The sequence below is a fragment of the Muntiacus reevesi genome, chromosome 13, assembly GCF_963930625.1.
Source record: "Muntiacus reevesi chromosome 13, mMunRee1.1, whole genome shotgun sequence".
In the NCBI taxonomy this organism is placed as follows: domain Eukaryota; kingdom Metazoa; phylum Chordata; class Mammalia; order Artiodactyla; family Cervidae; genus Muntiacus; species Muntiacus reevesi.
The window spans coordinates 5,701,571-5,721,232 of record NC_089261.1 but is presented as its reverse complement, the minus strand read 5'-3'; the positions used below and the strand labels follow the sequence as shown (position 1 = coordinate 5,721,232).

Genomic DNA, 19,662 nt, shown 5'->3' with positions numbered 1-19,662 from the left:
TGAGAATGACCAAATCAAACCAGTCAATCCTAAAGGAAATCAACACTGAATACTCATTGGAAAGACTGATATTGAAGCTCCAATATTTGGCCACGTAAGGTGAAGAGCCAACTCATTGGAAAAGACCCTTATGCTGGAAAGGATTAAAGGCAGGAGAAGGAGAAGCCAACAGAGGATGAGATGGTTGGATGGCATCACCAACTCAACGGACATGAATTCGAGCAAACTCCGGGAGGTACAAGTTGCAGTCCATGGGGCCACAAAGAGTCGGGCACAACTTACCGACAACAAATTCACTCCAAAATAAAAAGTACTGTTTCAACCTAAGTGCTTAGCCTTTAATATATACTCTCCAGTATCAAACTATACTAGCTAAATTTCAGGAAACTAAGCTCATAGAGGAGAAGGCAATGGCAACCCACTCCAGTATTCTTGCCTGGAGAACCCCAGGGACAGAGGAGCCTGGTGGGCTGAGGCCTCTGGGGTTGCACAGAGTTGGACACGACTGAAGCAACTTAGCAGCAGCAAACTCTTAGAAGACGAAGGTCACAGGGTAAGTCTTACAAAGTTGGTGGCTTCCTCTGTGCTATAACTTGGCATAATAATCTCATAAATATATAGGTTTATATATATATAAAGGTTAACATGCTTCCATTTAAAATGTTATCACGTATAGACCTGTGCTTTCTGATAAGAACTGTATTGTTTTGGCTCTTACATTTAGGTCTTCAATATATTTTGAGTTAATTTTTGTGTATGGTGTGAGATAGGGGTCCAAATTCATCCTTTTGTATGTGGATATCCAGTTGTCTGCTGTCCAGCAACTTTCACTAAAGCAAGAATACTAGAATGGGTTGCCATTTCCCTCTCCAGGAGATCTTCCCAACCCAGGGATCAAACCCAGGTCTCCCACATTGCAGGCAGACTCTTTACCGACTAAGCCACTAGGGATATTATTATTATTATTTTTAAGCTCAGCTGGTAAAGAATCTGCCTGCAATGCAGGAGACCCTGCTTCAATTCCTGGGTCAGGAAGATCGCTGGAGAAGGGACAGGCTCCCCACTCCAGTACTCTTGGGCTTCCCTGGCGGCTCAGGTGGTAAAGAACCCCTCTGCAATGTGGGAGACCTGGGTTCCATCCCTGTGTGGGAAGGTCCCTTGGAGAAGGGAACGGCTACCCAACTCCAGTATTCTGGCCCGGAGAATTCCATGGACTGTATATCCATGGGGTCGCAAAGAGTTGGACACAACTGAGCAACTTTCACAATTTTTAGAATATTGTCCTTTAAATCTAGTAACTACCCTCTTGTCTCATCTCTGTTTGCTTCTACTTTCTGTTTACTTGGTTGACTCTTTTTCAATATGTTTTTTCTTCTAACCTATTCTTACTTTCTTCTTCTCATCTTCAAAAACTATTTTTCTTGTGCCTATTATCTAAAAATGAACACCAATGCATGATTTGGCAAAATATAAACATCAAGTTTTCTGATTTTCCTTTTATGATGACAGAGGGAAATAATAATCTTAGGAAGTTCCATCTTCATCAAAGTGACATTTTTTATGCATTTCTGCAAGTGAAAAGAATACTGATTTTAAAAATTCCCTACCATCTTCTGAAATTAAGTCCACGTTAATAGAAACACTACTATGGCAATTTTTTAACTTCCACTATGGCAAACTTAGGCAGTCATAGCATGGAAATGTCATATATATAATCATGAAAAGGGAAACTGTATACAGTAAGATTCCTTCCCTTATGTAACAGTCACAGCTAAACTTTTTTTCACTCTTGCAAAACCACAACACAGAGTCATGTTTCCTGCGTTACTGACACCACCTGGTATTTCTTAGCAATCTGTTCTTTATCCACAACATAGTATCCACAACATAATCATTATTTGTCAACTAGAATCTCAACAACTCACATTTCAGAATACTGCATTTAACTTCACACTATTAATTATTAAATACTGTATATTCTCCAGACTGAAATTTCCTCTCCTAGAGGTAATATAGTCTGGAGATGAAAAGAGGTTTTTGGTAGTGGTCGCAGTAAGGGCAATTAGAGCCCTTAAAGACCACCTGCCTCCCCACTTTTACGGTTCTACTCTCCAGTTACTCTTACTGCTTTCTCAACCTCCCAATGTGTATGTGTGTGCATAGTCGCTCAGTTGTGTCCGACTCTTTGCAACCCTGTGGACTGTAGCCCACCAGGCTCTGCTGTCCATGGGGATTCTCTAGGCAAGAATACTGGAGTAGGTTGTCATGCCCTCCTCCAAGGGATCATCCCAACACCAGGATTGAACTCAGATCTCCCACATTGCAGGCAGATTCTTTATCATCTGAGCCACCAGGGATGCTCCAATCTCCCAGTACTACTTTGATGTCCAATAAAATGAACTAGTCTCTGATCTCAATATCCCACAAGTCACGCAATCAAAAAAAACAAAACAAAAAACAGATATACAGAAAAAGTTCCAGAAAGTTATGCATTAAAATATTAATAGTAATCACTATATTGGCAACATTATGAGGGTGGTATTTTTGCTTGTCTAATATTTTCTAATTTCATACAATGCAAACATGCAGTTTTTGTAATAATAAAAGGGTTTAATTTTGTTTTGGTCATACCACACCACATGCAGGATCTTCCCTGACCAGGGGTTGAACCTGTGTCCCCTGCAGTGGAAGTGTGGACTCAGACACTGACCCTGAGGAAAGTCCAAAAGTTGTTTTTTTTTTTAATAAAGACACTATGATTTAAATTTTTTATAGAAGTAACTATGAGTTATCAGTTTGAGGATGTGGGGGCTATAAATTTAATTGTGATCTTGAAGATAAGTTTTTGTTTAACTAATATTTACAATCAGTCAGTCAGTGAAGTAGCTCAGTCGTGTCCGACTCTTTGCGACCTCATGGACTGTAGCCTACCAGTCCCCTCTGTCCATGGGAGTTTCCAGGCAAGAATACTGGAGTGGGTTGCCCAATTCCTTCTCCAGGAGATCTTCCCGTCCCAGGGATTGAATCCGGGTCTCCCGCGTTGTAGGCAGACACTTTACCATCTGAGCCATCAGGGAAGCCACCATATACACAATATAAACAATTATTTTCTTTGGTTCATAGGAAATACACATTCAGTGAACATGATTTGTTCCAAGCACCGTATCTACATTATATTGTTGCTTCTGATTTCCTTCTATAGAAAACAGCAATCTACCCTAGCTACTAAAGAAACCTCAAAATAAAAGTACTATTAAATTTAAGTTTAAACACCAGGTTCTGTCTCTAAGAGTTTTTCTAAAATAGCAACCACTCTAAAGAAGTAAGAATGAAAAAGCATTGCTTCTGATTTTAGGAAAAATAAATATTAAAAGAAGAGCACATTAATAAGAACTGTGGAAGAAAAACAGCTTTCAGTTACACTTTTATTTTTAATAATACATACAAATACATTATCAAGTATCATACACACAGCCTAGATTTAGCAGCCTTCTATAATACAACTGTGTGGTGTGGGAGACTTTGTCCTTCACTGTTCCTCAAGCACTCACAGGGATTTCTTGGGTCACAGAAAAGTGATGGGGACAGGAAGAGGTTTGAGGTTTTTGTCTGTGGTTTTTTCTTTGTGGGTTTTGTGGTTTGGTTGTTTCTTTTTTTTTTTTTTTTTTTTTTTGTCTTGTCTGTGTTTTAGGTTTGTTTATTTGTGGGGGGTTGTGTCTGTGTATTTTTGGGGAAAAGAGGTTGTTTTTTTTTTTTTTTTTTTAGTTTGGCAGTTTTGTTTGCCTTGGGGCTTGCTTTTAAATAGAGTTAATTAGCAAAAGAAGATAAACAACAAGTACCAAATCCCTACCACACGCAAGGCATTGTTCTGAATATCTCCCTACGTTCTCTCTTACTCACTAGTAATTCTATGAGGTGGATATCACTGTCCCATTACGTATATGAGAACACTGAGATGTAGTAACAGTTAAGATGTGTCAAAAACTCAACTAGTATGTAGCAGAGCCAAAACCTGGAGATATGAACCTACATCTGTATCCATACTTGAGCTTTCAAAGACCTTTCTTCCTTACCATTTCGGAGAAACGATCTGAAACAGAAAACTTGACGAGACTGCCACTAACCAATGAGGTTGAGAGATAACATGTGAGGGCTGAGAGAGAGGTCCAAAGGGGGGCTGCACGTGCACTCACAGCTAACGCACGGCGCTGGACAGCAGACACACAACACTGTAAAACGGGCATCCTCCAATTAAACATAAATGTTTAAAAGGACATATCCAACACTCAACTGTGTTTCTACTATACACTAGCAATGAACTAGTGATGAACAATGACGTGAAACGAAATGTTGAGGGCTTCCCTGGTGGCTCAGTGGTAAAGCATCTGCCTGCCAATGCAGGGGACACAGGTTCAATCCCCGGTCGGGAAAGATTCCACATACTGATGGACAACTAAGCCCATGTGCCACAACTACTGAGCCTGTGCTCGGCAACAAAAAAGCCACTGCAATGAGAACCCCACGAACTGAAACTAGAGAAAGCCCATGCAGCAAGGAAGACCCAGCACAGCCAATAATAAATAAAACTATTTTTTTAAAAAAAAGAAGGAAATGTTGAAAACAGTTCCATGTGCAACAGCAACTAATACAATAACAAACACTCAGGAATAAATTTTTGGAAGAAGTTTAAGACTTGGGCCTGAAAACTATAAAACATTATTGAAAGAACAGATTGAACACAATCTCTATAAAAACTCCAGCTACTCTTAGGCAGAAATTGACAAGTTGATCCTAAAATCCATATGCAAGGGACCCAGAAAAGTCAGTCTTTTAAAAGAATGAAGTTACAAGACTTACACTTACTTTCAAAACCTATTACAAGCTTATTATCAATACAAATCTACTGTAATCAAATAGCATAGTACTGGCATAAGGATAGATAATAGAATAAAATTGAGAATCCAGAAATAAAACCCAACATATAGTCAGCTGATTTTCAGTAAGGGTGCAAAGAACATTCAATGGAACAAGAAGAGTCTTTTCAATACATAATGCTGGGACAACTGGATCACCATATGCAAAAGAATGAATTTGGGCCACTGCTTTACATTATATACAAAAATCAATTCAGAATGGATTGACAACCTAAATACAAGTGCTAAAAACATAAAACTCTTAGAAGAAAGCATAGGGGTAAACCTTGAATTTGGCAATGAATTCTTAGATATGACAACAAAAGCATGAGCAACAAAAGCAAAAATAGATAATTTGGACTTCATCACAAAACTTTGCAAAAAAGGACATTGTCAAAAAACTGAAAACACAACCTACAGAATGGGAGAAAACATTTGCAAATCATATATGTGACTTAGTAACCAAAAAATTTTAAACTCCAACAACTCAATAATAAAAAGACAAATAGGAATATTTAAAACTCCTGCAATTCAATAATAAAAAGACAAATAACCCAATGAAAAACTGGACACCTGAAATGGACAAAAGATTTGAACAGACATTTCTCCAAAAATATACAAATGGCCAGTAAGCTCACGAACACGTGCACACACAGACACACACACCCAATATCATAAGTCATCAAGGAAACGCAAATCAAAATTGTAATGAGATACCACTTAACACCGACTAAGATGGCTAAGTTAAAAAGACAAACCGTAACAAGTACTGGCAAAATTGTAAAACTCTCATACACTGCTGGTGGGAACGCAAAATGATGCAATGCCTTAGGAAACAGATTTTCAGTTCTTCAAAACATTAATACAGAGTTATCATATAACCCAGGAAATGGGGTATGTCCAAGAAAAATCAAAACATTACATCCTCACTAAAACTCTTACAAAAATGTTCATAGCAGTATTATTTATTATAACCAAACGTGGAGGGGGGGGGATCTCATGTCTATCAATATTTCAAAAGATAAAATGTGGTATACCTGTTCAATATTACTCAGCAATAAATGATACACATGCAACATAGATAAACCTCAAAAACACTGTGCTAAGGGAAAGAAACCAGTCACAAAAGACTATGTATTATAAGATAATTCTAACTCAAAAAAACTGGGTTTTTTTTTTAAGATACTTTAAAAAAAAAGTCATGGGAACGTTATGTACAGCATGGAGACTATAGTTAATAACATTGTATTGCATAATTGACAGTTGTTAAAAGACCAGATCTTGAAACCTCTTATCCAAGAAAAAAATTGTAATGATATAACTTAATGTGATCACTTTGCAATATATAAATTTCAAATCATGTTATACACCTGTAACTAATCAAGCCATTATATTGTACACCTGTAACTAATATTACATGTCAATTATATCTCAAAAGAAGGAATTCCTTAAAAGACACTGCATGAACTACAAAAATGAAACAGTGGGAGAAAAAGAGCACCTAATTTTCAATTTTTCTTCTTCAGATGCCATCTCAATTCCTAAAATTTTGTCTTCCTATTCATTCATATTTCATCCATCAACAAGAACTACTAAAATTAAATCAACTACTGAAATTCAAAACACATGAAAAAAGCAGCCCCAGAAATATCAAATAACTTTCTAACCTACTTCAGCATTGATTCTGAACTAAACATAAATCTCAATTTCACAATATCACATAAAGATTAACAAATACTCAGAGCTTTAAGCAAATTGCCAACTTTCTGAATAAACAGTAATTCAGATTTGCTTTGATGAAAATGTAAATATTTACCTGCCTCAAAAGAACAAAATCCTATAAGCCTAGCTTTCCCAAATGATGGAGAAAAAAAAATGTATTTTTTTATTCAGAATTCAGTTTCAGAAATTAATTTCAATCTAACTAGGGTATACACAGTTGATGGCTTATACTAAGCAATGTATATACCCTGCTTTTGCCTAAAATATACTGAAAACAAGGAATTTATAAACATTCATAAAAGTTAAGTTGGGACCTGAGGAAAATCACATACAGTATATCTGACAGAAATCTTAACATCAAAAAACTCCTGAAAATACCTCAAGAACTCCTATTTTGGAAGCTCCCTAACTCAGTCTTCCTGCAAATATTTACTGACCATCTACCATGAGCCAAGCACCGCGAGTGATACCAGGATGCCATGGTGAGCTCTGAACCATAGTAACCTAAGAGTTTGTTAAAAATTCAAATGTGCTTCTCTGCCTTGGAGCGCCTGGGCCTGGGTTGAGTCGTGACGCCTGTATTTTTATCAGGCGCTCCAGTTTATTCCCAAACCCTGGCTGTCTGCGGGCAGGGTTCTCAGGGGCATCCCATCCCACCCAGTGGGAGCCACACCTCTATTTCACTCGGTTTCAGTCCATTTCACTCAGCTTCCTGCACTCAGACGGATAAATACCCCAACCACACCACCAGCTGAGATAAATGTAAAGCATTCCAAAATCCCCTCTGTGGTAACACTCTGACAGACTTGCTTCTTTCCGAGGACGGACAGCTCACTCCCTCAGATTCTACCTGGAGCTGTCTGCACCTGAGCATCCCGGAGCTACACCGACACCTGTCTCCCAGAGGTTGCGGTCTCCCTTTACCGTGGGCCCGGGCCGCGGGCAGTCGCCGCCTTGAAGGGCCGGAGGCAAGGAGTGGCACCGCGCGCATTAGACGCCTACTGTATACCGCTCCCCTCCCCACTGGCGCGCACACACAAACACTCCCGCGGAAACTGAGGTGGGCACGCGACAGACCCGGTCCTGACGCCGAGCGACGCAAGGCAGGGCTCGAACCCGGACGGCCGGGCGGGTTCCGCCTCGCGGGCGCTCGTCAGCCTCTGAGGCCCGGCCCGGCTCGCACCGACGGAGTTTCACAAAGAAAGTCTCCCGGCCCGCGCCCCTCACGCACTCACCGGAGCCGGCGCCGGCGGCGATTCGGGCTCCCGCCGTCTACGACTCCGTGCTGGGGTCGACCCCGGGGTGGGCTCAGGCGCTGGCGGCGGCGACTGCTCCATCCCCGCGGGGCACGGGCCGCGTCCGCCTCGAGCTAACGGTCCCGCCAGCTAGGCGCGCGCGCCGGCCCCGCGCGCCATGTTCCCGCCGTGCCGCGCGCCGCCGCGGCGCCTCACACTGCCCCCGCGCCGCGCACGCGCGTACTCGCCGCGCACGCTCCCCGCGCGCCACCGCGCGTGCCCCCGACCGCGCACGCGCGCACTCGCCGCGCCCCCGCCCCCCGAAGCCTGACGCCCTCCGGCCCCGGCCCCGCTCTTCCCAGCTTCGCGCCCACCCCCTCCGCACCCGTCAGGCCAGGCCCTGTTCTCGCTGTTCTGGGCTGGGCGCAGCCGCCTGCCGCACTGCGGACGACGCCAGACCAGGCCCCTCGTAGCATTACCCCTTTTAAAAACTTCACCTGCTTGAACTTGAAGCGGTGGTCTACCCCAAGAGGGAATTACCCCCAAGAAGTGTGAGGGGAAGGACACCGCTAAGGTGATGAGATCCCCATCGCAGTGGTCTGTGAGCACGTGCATGAACCTAAGCGGCACAATTGGATGTCTGTGTCACTGGAAAAGTCACACTCAATGGAGAAACTGAATTCGAGTCCCGCATCTCCACTGTCTTTGCCTGATTAAGGTCAGGTCTCCAGAAGCCTGTTTTTCCTTTATGGGGAAAGTCTAACAACTAAGACAAGTCAGAGGACTTGAAGTAATCCAGATAAAATAGCAATACCGCACCTAGTACTTTTACCAAGTAGTAAACTGGTGACAAAAACCTCTTAAGTAATTTTATAATCAAAAACCAAGGTCTCTTGAAAAGGGAAATTTCCGTTCAAGCCTTGCCTCCACTTCTTGCCAACTGGGGAATCTCTAAGCCCATAAAGAGAGGAGGGGCAGCAAGGCCTCACAGGGTTGAGGTGAGCTTTCTGAGGAGGCACACATGTGTCTGAGCACAGTGCCTGGCACACAGCAAGCTCTCCAAGCTTAGTGGTATAATTCCAGCCCTGTCCCTCCAAGACTCCTAAAAGTTTAATGAAGGGGGCTCTGCTCCCAAATCCTGTGGTATAATTAGCTGGGAGGGGGTTCTCTCAACCTTGAGGCTGGAGGGACTCTTAGTTCCCACATCTTCACTTTCCATTCTTTGCCCCAAACCTCTCTGAAAACCCTGAAGTTGGCACAAAAACAGCAGTTGTTTAATTTTCCCTACTTAAAAAGAAGTGTGTCCAAGGATCTCTTAGAGTTTGCAAATGGTTGGATTTATTAGTCTGGCCTTTTCTAGACACAAGTGACCAAACAATGAAAAAAAATTAAAATAATTTGTTTCTTAATTAAAAAAAAAAACCTCAATCTGAAGTAAATCAACTAAGGGAACAAGTGAAAGTCCCAGGTGGTACCTCACTGAAGGGATAGTTGGATCCAGGTGCTCAAACAATAAGCTCAGTCATTCTACATCTCAGCTCTGCTTCTGTCTGTGATGACTTCATTCTCATGCAGTTTTCCCCAGTGTCCTGGGCACCTCCCAGCTCACACCTCTACCATGGTAGGGTGAATAATGGCCTCTAAAGGTGTTCTCATCCTAACTTCCCATAATTTGTGAATATGTGACTTTACATATTCACAGCAGGAACTGTTTCCCAGTAGTTCCAGCCAAAGGCTTGGGTTTTCTTTCTTTAGGGCCCCACAGGTCACGTGCATCTGCCTGAGCCTATCACAGCAAGACTGGCCAGAATGAACCATATGGAGCCCCTCTAGGAAGGGAGTGGGGTCAGCCCTGCCAGGACGTGGGTGGGTGGGGCAAGTGGAAAAAGGGATTCCCCTTACCCCTTCTAATTGCTCCTACTAACGTTGCCATCCTAGCTCCATTTGCTAATGTTTCAGTCCTGTGCCCACCTCCAGCTGGGTGGTCAGTGGGAGAAGCTCTACCAGGGGAGAGGCGCCAGAGACCCCTTTGGCTTCTTAGGTACCATCTCCCCCTCCCGCTATGAACTCATGGGACAGGGGAAAAGAATTCCCCCCAATGAAAAGTGGCGTATGAGGTTAAGAAGTGGAAGTGGATGCTTGGCGTCCCCATATCAGCAGCCGATGTCTCATTAGTGAGTATATGTTTCCTCCGGCTGCTGTAACAAATTACCAAAATCTGGGTGGCTTAAAACAACACACATTTATTCTGTCAAGTCTGGAGGTCAGAAGTCTAAAATCAGTTTCATGTGACTAAAGTCAAGGTGTAAAGTAAAAGGAGAGCTCCTCATGGGGCTCTGAGAGGAGAATCCATTTCTTTGCTTTTGGTCAGCTGCTACTGACTGCCTGTAGTCCATGGCTTGTGGCCTCTTCCTCTGTTTCCAAAGAATACGACTCCCTCTCTTCTGACTCTCCCTGTGTCCCTCTTAAAAGGAACACTGCGATGACACAGGCCCACTTTGATAAAACAGGATGTATCTTCCCATCTCAAGATCCTTCATTTAATCACACCTGCAAAGCCTCTTTTGCCATGAAAAAGGAACATATTCATAAATTCTGGAGATTAGGATAAGAACATCTCTGGAGGCCATTATTCGTGGTAGGTGTAATCAGAGAGTGCACTGAGAACAGAGACAGGCTGGTTGACTACCCCAAGAGGGAAAGATGCCCTAAGAAACCACAGCCTTCACATTAAGTATTCAAATGAGCTGAAACCCATCTAACTTGGCAATCTCCGCCTCATTCCTTTAAATATGCAAACCACCTAAATCCCCATCTAGCCCTCAGCAACAGGCCAGCCAAGCCTCAGAATGCCTACACACCCTTTTAATTTCCATTGCCAACCACCACCCTCACTGCCTGGGGCAACAGCTGTGTGCCTCTCGCCCTCCCCTGCCTGGCTCAGCAGCGGCATCTGAACCAAGGCACTCAACTCATGGCATGGTCAGCAAACTACAATGTGGCCTAGCATCAATCAGCCAAAGTGACTAGAGAAGTAAATTCAGTGGGTCAGAAAGAGACAAGAGGAGCCAGCCATTAAAACTGCCTGGGCTCCTGATGGCCTCCCAGGCCCAGCCCTCTGTAAGGCCAAAACAAATCTCCTTTTCCATGAAGTAATTTGAAGGGCCTCTGTTCCTTGTCCCCAAGATGTCCCAAGTTCCACAGATTATGGGGTTGTATCCATCCATCATGATTGAACATACCAATATTCAAGACTTAGACATCAATCTCACATGAGTTTTGTCTGTGAGTCTACATCCCTGAGTCTGGATCAAATAGGGAACATGAATTTAAGTCAGGAAGCCCTGGGCTGGGTCCCAGCTCTGCCACTTCCGAGCTGTGTGAAATTGAGTAAGTCACCTCACTTCTTCGGTCTGGGTTCCCCACTTATAACATGACGGTAATCAGAGGACCTAGCACACTGAATCGCTAGACAAGACCAACCAAGGCAGGCACTTTACACAGGGTCTTCTTGGTCATCATTGGGTCAATATGATGAGCCCACATGCCTTATACACATTTCAAACATAGTCAGTGTTTCTGGTCTTTTTCCTATAATCAGGAAGTTTTTTATTTCCACAACTTATCTGGGACTGTGGTTTTAGGGACCATGAGGGTAAGAATGGGACTCTAAAACCATGGGCTAATTCCCTGTTGGTCCAGAGGCTGGGACACCATGATTCAAGTGCAGGGGCGCACAGGTTTGATCCCTATTTGGAGAACTAAGATCCCGAAAGCTGTGCAGCCAAAAAAAAAAAAAAAATTGAATTTAAAAAATTAAAATAAAAAACACAAAAGTGGGCCATGGTATGTGCACCAAAGTACCAACTGTCTGGTAAAGACTCTGGCAACCAGCCAGTTTCAACAAACCCCACCCTGACTTGCTGTGCCCCACCCCCTGCAACTTTCTAAGGGGTCTTTAGAATTTGTATGCAGCTCACCCAGGGACGTATCCCAAGAAACATGTCTAGTTACAGCCTAAGTAGAAGCACCAGAAGTACACGTATCAAATACATACACACTAAAATCATGTAGTTAAGAGCTGATCAACACGCAGAAAGCACAAAGCCCGGGTTCCATCACATTTTGAATTGTGTATCAATGGTTGTGGAAAAGCAGCTGTTCCCATAATGAAAATACAAACTATACAAAACATATTTAAAGAAAATGGCAGCAGAAGGGTTCAAGAAGGTACACTTCTTTCGTGGTCCACCAGTGTTCACGAGACAGCCGCGCACACAGCCAGGCGCTTTGTGGGGTCGGCATTCTCTGCTTCCCCTTCTCGAAGCCGCTTTCGACTTGTGGAAGGCTGCAAGTAAAGGAAAGGGGAGAGATGTTCAAACAAAACCTCCGGATTCGTCACAATCATCAGTTTCCCAATATGCTTCCAGTAATCTTGGAGCACTTCACGTGAACCTTCTAGGACCAAGAATGCTGGTCGTCCTCACTGGCTCTGAACCCCTACCACACCTCTCCCCATCTCACATACATTTATTGGACTGACATTTCTCTCCCTTGGGGCCTCCAACCACTCAATGATGCCTATTGAAAGTAAGATGCAGGGACTTCCCCTGGTGGTCCGGTGGTGAAGCATCTGTGCTTCCACTGCAGAGGGCACAGGTTCAATCCCTGGTTGGAGAACTAAGATCCTACACGCCAAGTGGTGCAGTGAAAAAAAGAAAACAAGGAAACGAGCAGCATAACCAGTCTCCTCTTGGTTGTCTTCTCCTGACCCTTTTGTGTGTTTTCCCATTTACAGAATTGTGAGGGACCAATGGGAAAATGAATGTTACCAAAAGAAGGCAGGACAGAAATGAGCAGATATTAACATATACACAAAACATATACACAATATCACAAATATCATCTTTGTGATATTAACATATACACAAAGAACTTCAGAGGAATAAGATTATAATCAGTAAGTCATCAATCACTCCAAATTTTTAAATTTTCAGCAAATTTAAATCTGAGCCTCTAATACAGTCTTCCAATGTGGCTCAGTGGTAAAGAATCCACCAGCAATGCAGGAAACGCTGGTTGGATCCCTGGGTTGGGATGATCAACTGGAGGAGGAAATGGCAACCCACTCCAGTATTCTTGCTGAAAATATCCCATGGGCAGAGGAGTCTGGTGGGCTACAGTCCATAGGGTCACAAAGAGTCAGACAAGACTTAGCAACTGAGCACGCACACAATCTTGCCTTACAGGAGACTTATTGAATAATGACCCCCACCTGTACTTCTCTAATTTATAAAACATATTCTTCATTATTAAATCTTCTAAAGATATTGGAGTAGATCAAGCTGAAAGTATCTACGACATTACTCCTTACAAAAATATGTTAAGCAGTTGCAGCTGAACAGACTATTCAAGCTCTTCATCCTCCACTCATGGGCTCCTTAAACTTAGCCTATATTTAATGACCATCATCCAGAATACCTGGGCAGGGGCCTGGGGCAGAGCCATCAACTTATCTTCTTCAGAAAGCAAGTTGTTAAATTTTCTCTTCATGTCCTCATCCTGTGAAGAAATGGAAAATCTAAGTAGGCTGTGAATGAGAGAAAGAAAGCTCCTGAAAGGCAGGGCCAGGATGCTCCCGGAAACAGAGAAGTGGGCTAAGATGGGGGTGGAGGGGAGAAAAAGGAACAGTCTAATCAGCAGTCAACACTCAGTCAACATGGGCTCAACCAAACCCATACACCCTAAGTGCTCCAGGTGGGTCAGAGAGAACCACAGACCTCAGTGGTCAAAGACTTTCAGAATAAGCGTCCCAGATCCAGAGAGACGGCAATCAGGAAGCCAGATACTGGGGTTGGCTCCATGCTGCTCTGCACATCTTTCCAGCAGGTGCCCCCTCCTACTGCCAACAAGAAAGCCTGTTACCAGGGCCACCCCAACAAAGCAACCCTGCACTCGAGAAAATTCACCAAGCAAGCACTGTATGAGTTCTAAGAAGGATGGCAAGCCTACAATACCCCAGAGTTAATGAGAGGAAAAAGTGAACAGGTGCTTCCCGCTGCTAGAGATGGAAATGAGGGGTGGGGCAGCGCACATAGACACCCCTGCCCACCTCCCTGGATGCTCATTTCTGCAGGGCTTAAAGATTTGCCCACCAGGAGAGGTGGCCTGGTGTAGCTTCCCCCTTCAGAAACGTGAAATGCCACATGGTTAGGAATGTGTACATTGGGGCCAGCTGAAAGCTGAGCTCAGCCACTGCAAAGTAGCACGTGCAGAATACAGTCCCAGAGCAGCTCGTTTCCAAATCCCCGTGTACCTTCCCGTCCCAGCCCTCCCCTACTCCTCCCACTATGTACTGGCATACATAGTGCACCATGGGGGGCGCGGGGGAGGAAGAACCGAGGAGTGAAGGCCTTCAACATTCAGCAATTTGACTGCAGAAAACTTAGTGCACAAGGATCAGTTTACCTGTTCTACATGTCAGTTCAGTGCAGTCGCTCAGTCGTGTCCGACTCTTTGTGACCCCACGGACTGCAGCAGGCCAGGCCTCCCTGTCTATCACCAACTCCCGGAGTTTACTCAAACTCAGGTCCATTGAGTCAGTGATGCCATCCAAACATCTCATCCTCTGCATTTAGCAGCCAGAATCTCCTGCTTCCATCACTCTGTTTATTGAGTGTAGCTCCGCATTGTCCAAGCACCAAGTTCATCCACACTCTCCTCTAGGATCTCACTTCTCGGGCAAGGCCACCCTCAAAGGTCCACCCCTATTTCCTCCTACACCTGCTCACAGCTTCCACCGGGAACGCCCCCTGTGCCTTCCTGCCCACCCACCCACCCATCTCTCTCTTTCACCCAGTGAACAAACAATTTATGAAGACCCTTGGGCGCCAGGCACCGTAATAAGCACAGGGGCCTCTGTATCAGAGGGGCTCAATCAATGTTGAAAATGCTATTCACCCATCGTTATGGCAACTGAATTGTTGTTATGACTGAATTGTGTGAGTTATGACTGAATTGTATCCCCTCCCCCTTTCCCCACTTACATGTTGAAGTCCAACCCCCAGTATTGTGACTACTTGGAGACAGGGCCTTTGCACAGATAATTAAGTTAAAATGAGGTTCTTAGCTTAAATATAAGACATGACACCATACAACTCCTAGAAGAGAATATAGGCAAAACATTCTCTGACATAAATTGTACTGATGTTTTCTTAGGTTAGTCTCCCAAAGCAATAGAAATAAAAGCAAAAATAAATGAATGTGACCTTATCAAACTTACAAGCTTCTGAACAGCAAAGGAAACCATGAACAGAACTGAAGGACAGCCTATGAACTGGGAGAGAATATTTGCAAATGATGCGACAAGGGCTTAATTTCCAAAACATACAAACAGCTCATACAACTCGATAATAACAACAACAACAACAAAAATTCAGTCAAAAAATGAGGAAAACACTTAAATAGGTATTTCCTCCAAAGAAGACATACAGATGGCCAACAGGCACATCAAAAGATGCTCCATGTGGCTAATTACTAGAGAAATGCAAATCAAAAGTACAATGCGGTACCACCTCATGCAGGTTAGAATGGCCATCATTAAAAAGTCTATAAATAATAAATGCTGGAGAGGGTGTGCAGAAAAGGGAACCCTCCCACATTGTTGGCAGGAATATAAACTGGAGCAGCCACTATGGAAAATAGTATGCAGGCTCCTCAAAAAACTAAAAATAGTTGCTATATGCGCCAGCACTCCCACTCCTGGGCATATATCTGTACAAGGCAAGAATCCGCCTGCCAATGCGGGAAATGTAAGAGACTTGGTTTCGATCCCTGGGTCAGGAAGATTCCCTGGAGTAGGAAACTGCAACCGCTCCAGTATTCTTGCCTGGGAAATTCCATGGACAGGGGAGTCTGGCAGGCCAAAGTCCATGGGGCCACAAAGAGTAGGACACAACTGAGTGTGCACACACCCACAACTCAAAAAGATACATGCATCCCTAAACTGAACACTGTTAATGACAAGAAAGAATGACAAGATTCATATTCTTTGGACAAACAGTCCAGTGCCAGATCCACAAAATCACTTAGTTTCTTCAAAAAATGCTGACTTTCCCAAAATAAAACCTAAACTGTCACTAACAGGTGATTTATGTGGGCAGTCAGCATCCTTGTTCCCATTGAATGTTCACTCCACCTTTTGCTGGAAAAATAAAACATGGACAAAAGAGTATTCAAGTGAGACCCCTGTGGCAGGGCTGAACTTCACCTTTTCCTTGGATGTTAACAACGATTTTCTTTTGAGACAAAAAGTTAAAGAAAAATAGGCTACGCTTGTTTGTACATTTGGGGTGGATGTAAATCCTGTTCCCAGGCCTAAGTGGCAAGCTCTGTTTTTTTCAAGACTAACAGCTCCTCCACCTCCATATCTGGCCCCCAGGAGTTTCCCTATTAAGGCATATGAAAAGAGCCAAGAGGAATGTTTTTCTTTTTCATCAAAATTAAGTCCCCACATGCAAAGGCACCCTTTGTTTCCAAATTCCTTTTCTCTAGGGTCCTGCAGTTTCAAATCTGTGTGGTCTATTAAGTGCTAAATCATCTGACAGATTTTTTTTCTCCTGGGGGGGAGGCGGGGGTGGGGGGGGGGGGACTGCTGTTTCCAGGGCAACATCCCAAACATATACATCAACTTTTTTTTTATTGTAGGGATTTCTTGTTCTCAACCTGAGCTGGCCTGAGCTGAGGGTTGGAAGACAGAAAGAATAAGGACAGTCTTCCCAGAGCCCCAGAAGCACAGTGCTGAGACTGGATGGCCCCAGGAGTTCCTGGACTAGAAATTCCCAGAGTATCTGAGCCTCCAGCTCAAGCAACCTGGTTAAGTCCCCCATCCATCCCCACAAGTAACAGAGACCAAATGCAAGTTAACAGAAAGGGGTATGGCTGGCTGTGCTGAAAGGAACTCCACTACACAGGCCTGGCATCTGTCAGAGAGCCTGCCCAAGGCTGTAGTGAATTCTAAAACCAAAGACTAGCCCAGCAAAGGCACAAAGGGCTTCCAACTCCAGTAGCTTGAATGAAGTCAATGCATAATCTAATGGGAGCCACAACCCCCAGCAGGGACACAGAGGTAATGCAGACTTGAAAGGCGCAGGTGACAATCTGCTAAGAGCATGTTTGCTCACCATGAACAGGAAGCAGGACCCCCTCATACACAATCACTTGGGCTTAAGAAACAGCCAGGTTCTCCCCGCACGAGGTTGCTCCCCTCCTCCCACCACCGTTTCCATGATCTAAGGTTGAAGATGGCGAGGACGCAGCTCATCCCATCTGTCTGAGGTGAGGGGTGTGAGAGAAGCGAAGGACGCAGCCGGGGTGGAGGTTCGGAGCTACAGCCTCCTCTCAAAGGAACAGAACAGAACACAGCTGAACTGCAGACTCGGAGAAGAAGAGCGGAACCAGGATAGGCCATAGGAGAGCTTGTTCATCCAAGTCAGGCTGTAAAGGCTGCACGCAAACGCAAGACATGCCCACACTCACAGCCACAGACGTAAACATGCACCTCCACCCGCCTACAGCTCAGTGTTGAAAAATGGCATTAAACAGACCCAACCAAACAAACGTGCGTTTTCATCCTCTTCCCCATCTCGCGGGCACAGTTCAGGGTTCCCGGGTATTTCAGGCGGGCAGCCACTGCCCCATACACACCTGAAGCCACGGGTGTCTTAAAGCCTCTTCCGTCGTAAAACGCGCCTTTGGATCCACTATCAACAACTTCTTGACGAGATCCAGAGCTGAAGCAGTAAGATAATTTGGCAAACCACAGTGAGAAGGATAAAAACATTAAATCAACAAAATGAGAGTGTGCCAGAATCACAGGCCAACATCCAGAAAGAGGAGAGAGGGGCTGAGGTCACAGTGAGTCAGCAGACACAGCGAGCAGGGCCCCCTAGTCCTCCCCACTTTCGGTATTTGTCCGGACTTTAGAACACCAGGAATGCCATGACGGTCCCCATGGCTCCCTGCTCAGATATCACAACTTCTTAACTCTCTGTTCCTGGTCCCCCTACTGGACTCAAATTCAAACTAATTAAAGCTGAACTTCCCCCGGTTCTAAAACAGTCAGGATGTTCAGCCAACTCTCTCTGAGACCCATGGAGTGGCGGAGACAGTTCCTCAGCCAGGGAGAGCTCTCTCCTAGGAATCGCAGGCTTGGCAGAAACAAAGCTGGACTGTCCAGCAACAAGTGGAGGCTGGCTGTATATTATTGCAACAGTGTTATTCATCAGATGTTCTGACACTTAGCACAATCATCTGTGTTACATTGTTTGACATTTAGTTTCAGTTTTCTACTTTTTCTTTTGAGAATTACAAAGTTACCCTTTTAAGTTCTAAAACACAGAATAACAAGTTACATTTAGCTTTTGCTGTGCTTACTACTTCAAAGGAGACCTTGTAACTAAAAAGTTACCCATTATTTTGCACCCTTAAATAGATACCAGGCACAGTGAGTACATTACAGGGTTAGAAATTAACAAAAAGGAGACCCAGAGATGTTAAGTAACTTGCCTAAGGTCACAAAGCTAAAAAGTACATCAGTCTGGCTCTGCAGCCCAAGTTCCCAATAACTTCCTTGGCCTCTAAAATGGTGCAAAAACTAACAGAAAATAAGAACAAGATCGACAGGAGAAAACATCACAGAATTTGACAATAGACTCCCATCACCGCACACATACATCTTAGTAAACCACAAATTCTGAATTCTTTCGTATCCATACCCTTCTCTGAGACCTCTGCCCAGACTTCGGGAATGAAGTTGTATTTTCCACTGGTGATCTGATCCTTCAATGACACTTGAGTTTTATGCTCAGAGAAAGGTGGATACCCACTGAGGCTTCATATTGGTAGAGAGAGAAAGGAAAAGAAATCAAGTGGCATTCTCAGTGGCATTCAGATATATCGATTTTTTTTTCAGCATAATGAAAAATCAGGTATTGTTTTAAATCAATGGTCCAAATAAAGTGACCTAAATTAAACACAAGCTCTCTAACTGGACACATTCCTGATTTCACCTTAATACCACCAACCACAGTCTGAAGCGATAAAAACTTTTTCTTACCAAATGAAAAGAATAACTCCTAAACTCCAGCAGTCCACAGCACGGTTATATCCCGCAGTTCCAAAGGAATTAAGAACCTCTGGAGCCAGGTAGGTGGGGGTACCACATAAGGTTCTCATCAGAGAGGTCTCCCCCAAAATCTTGGACTGCCCAAAATCAGTAATCTAAAACAAGGACAAAAGGGCATCTCTTTTAATGTCATGAAATAAAAAGTAACATAGTCTGCCAATTCAAAAAAGACATGAAGGTTACAATAGTTCCTAGCCTATGGTTCATACCACTGTTAATCTAGACTCTATACATTCTTGTCTTCGTAAGGTAATTTTTTTTTAATATTTTTATTTATTTGGCTGTGCTGAGTTTTAGTTGTGGCATCTAGTTCCCCGACAAGGGATCAAACCCCGGGCCCCTGCATTGGAAGAACAGAGTCTTAGCCACTGGACCCCAAAGAGAGCCCTGGTAAGGTGATTTTAAATCTTGCAAGTTATTTAATTTTGCTTAAATGAAAATTCCTGAGCCAAGGAACTTGAAGGCTCAGATTTTCTCCCAACTTAGATCTGTATTCTCTGTAACCTTACAAAAGGCTAATAACCCTTAACAGACACTCTAGAAGTCTAGTTATTCCTGATTCTTCTTAGACCCCAGTTTTTCAATGTTGGCTGCAAATGGTAATGCT

The 19,662-nt window shown here is 43.9% G+C and overlaps 2 protein-coding genes across 8 annotated transcripts in view; both read right to left on the bottom strand.

Annotated features, from left to right (window-relative positions):
- The window catches only part of TTC28 (tetratricopeptide repeat domain 28), a 599,164-nt gene extending 591,077 nt beyond the window's left edge, over positions 1–8,087 (bottom strand). For all 3 annotated transcript variants that reach the window (XM_065904566.1, XM_065904567.1, XM_065904568.1), the window contains exon 1: positions 7,871–8,087. In XM_065904566.1, coding sequence (XP_065760638.1) covers positions 7,871–7,972 — 102 coding nt within the window. In that variant the 5' untranslated portion in view covers positions 7,973–8,087. The remainder of the gene's footprint in view (positions 1–7,870) is intronic.
- A 1,122-nt stretch (positions 8,088–9,209) lies between these two features.
- The window catches only part of CHEK2 (checkpoint kinase 2), a 38,115-nt gene continuing 27,662 nt past the window's right edge, over positions 9,210–19,662 (bottom strand). For all 5 annotated transcript variants that reach the window (XM_065903905.1, XM_065903904.1, XM_065903907.1 and 2 more), the window contains 5 exons: positions 18,987–19,150; positions 18,646–18,761; positions 17,576–17,661; positions 13,352–13,432; positions 9,210–12,218 (listed from right to left, as the gene is read on the bottom strand). In XM_065903905.1, the coding sequence (XP_065759977.1) occupies positions 12,129–12,218; positions 13,352–13,432; positions 17,576–17,661; positions 18,646–18,761; positions 18,987–19,150 (537 nt within the window). In that variant the 3' untranslated portion in view covers positions 9,210–12,128. The remainder of the gene's footprint in view (positions 12,219–13,351; positions 13,433–17,575; positions 17,662–18,645; positions 18,762–18,986; positions 19,151–19,662) is intronic.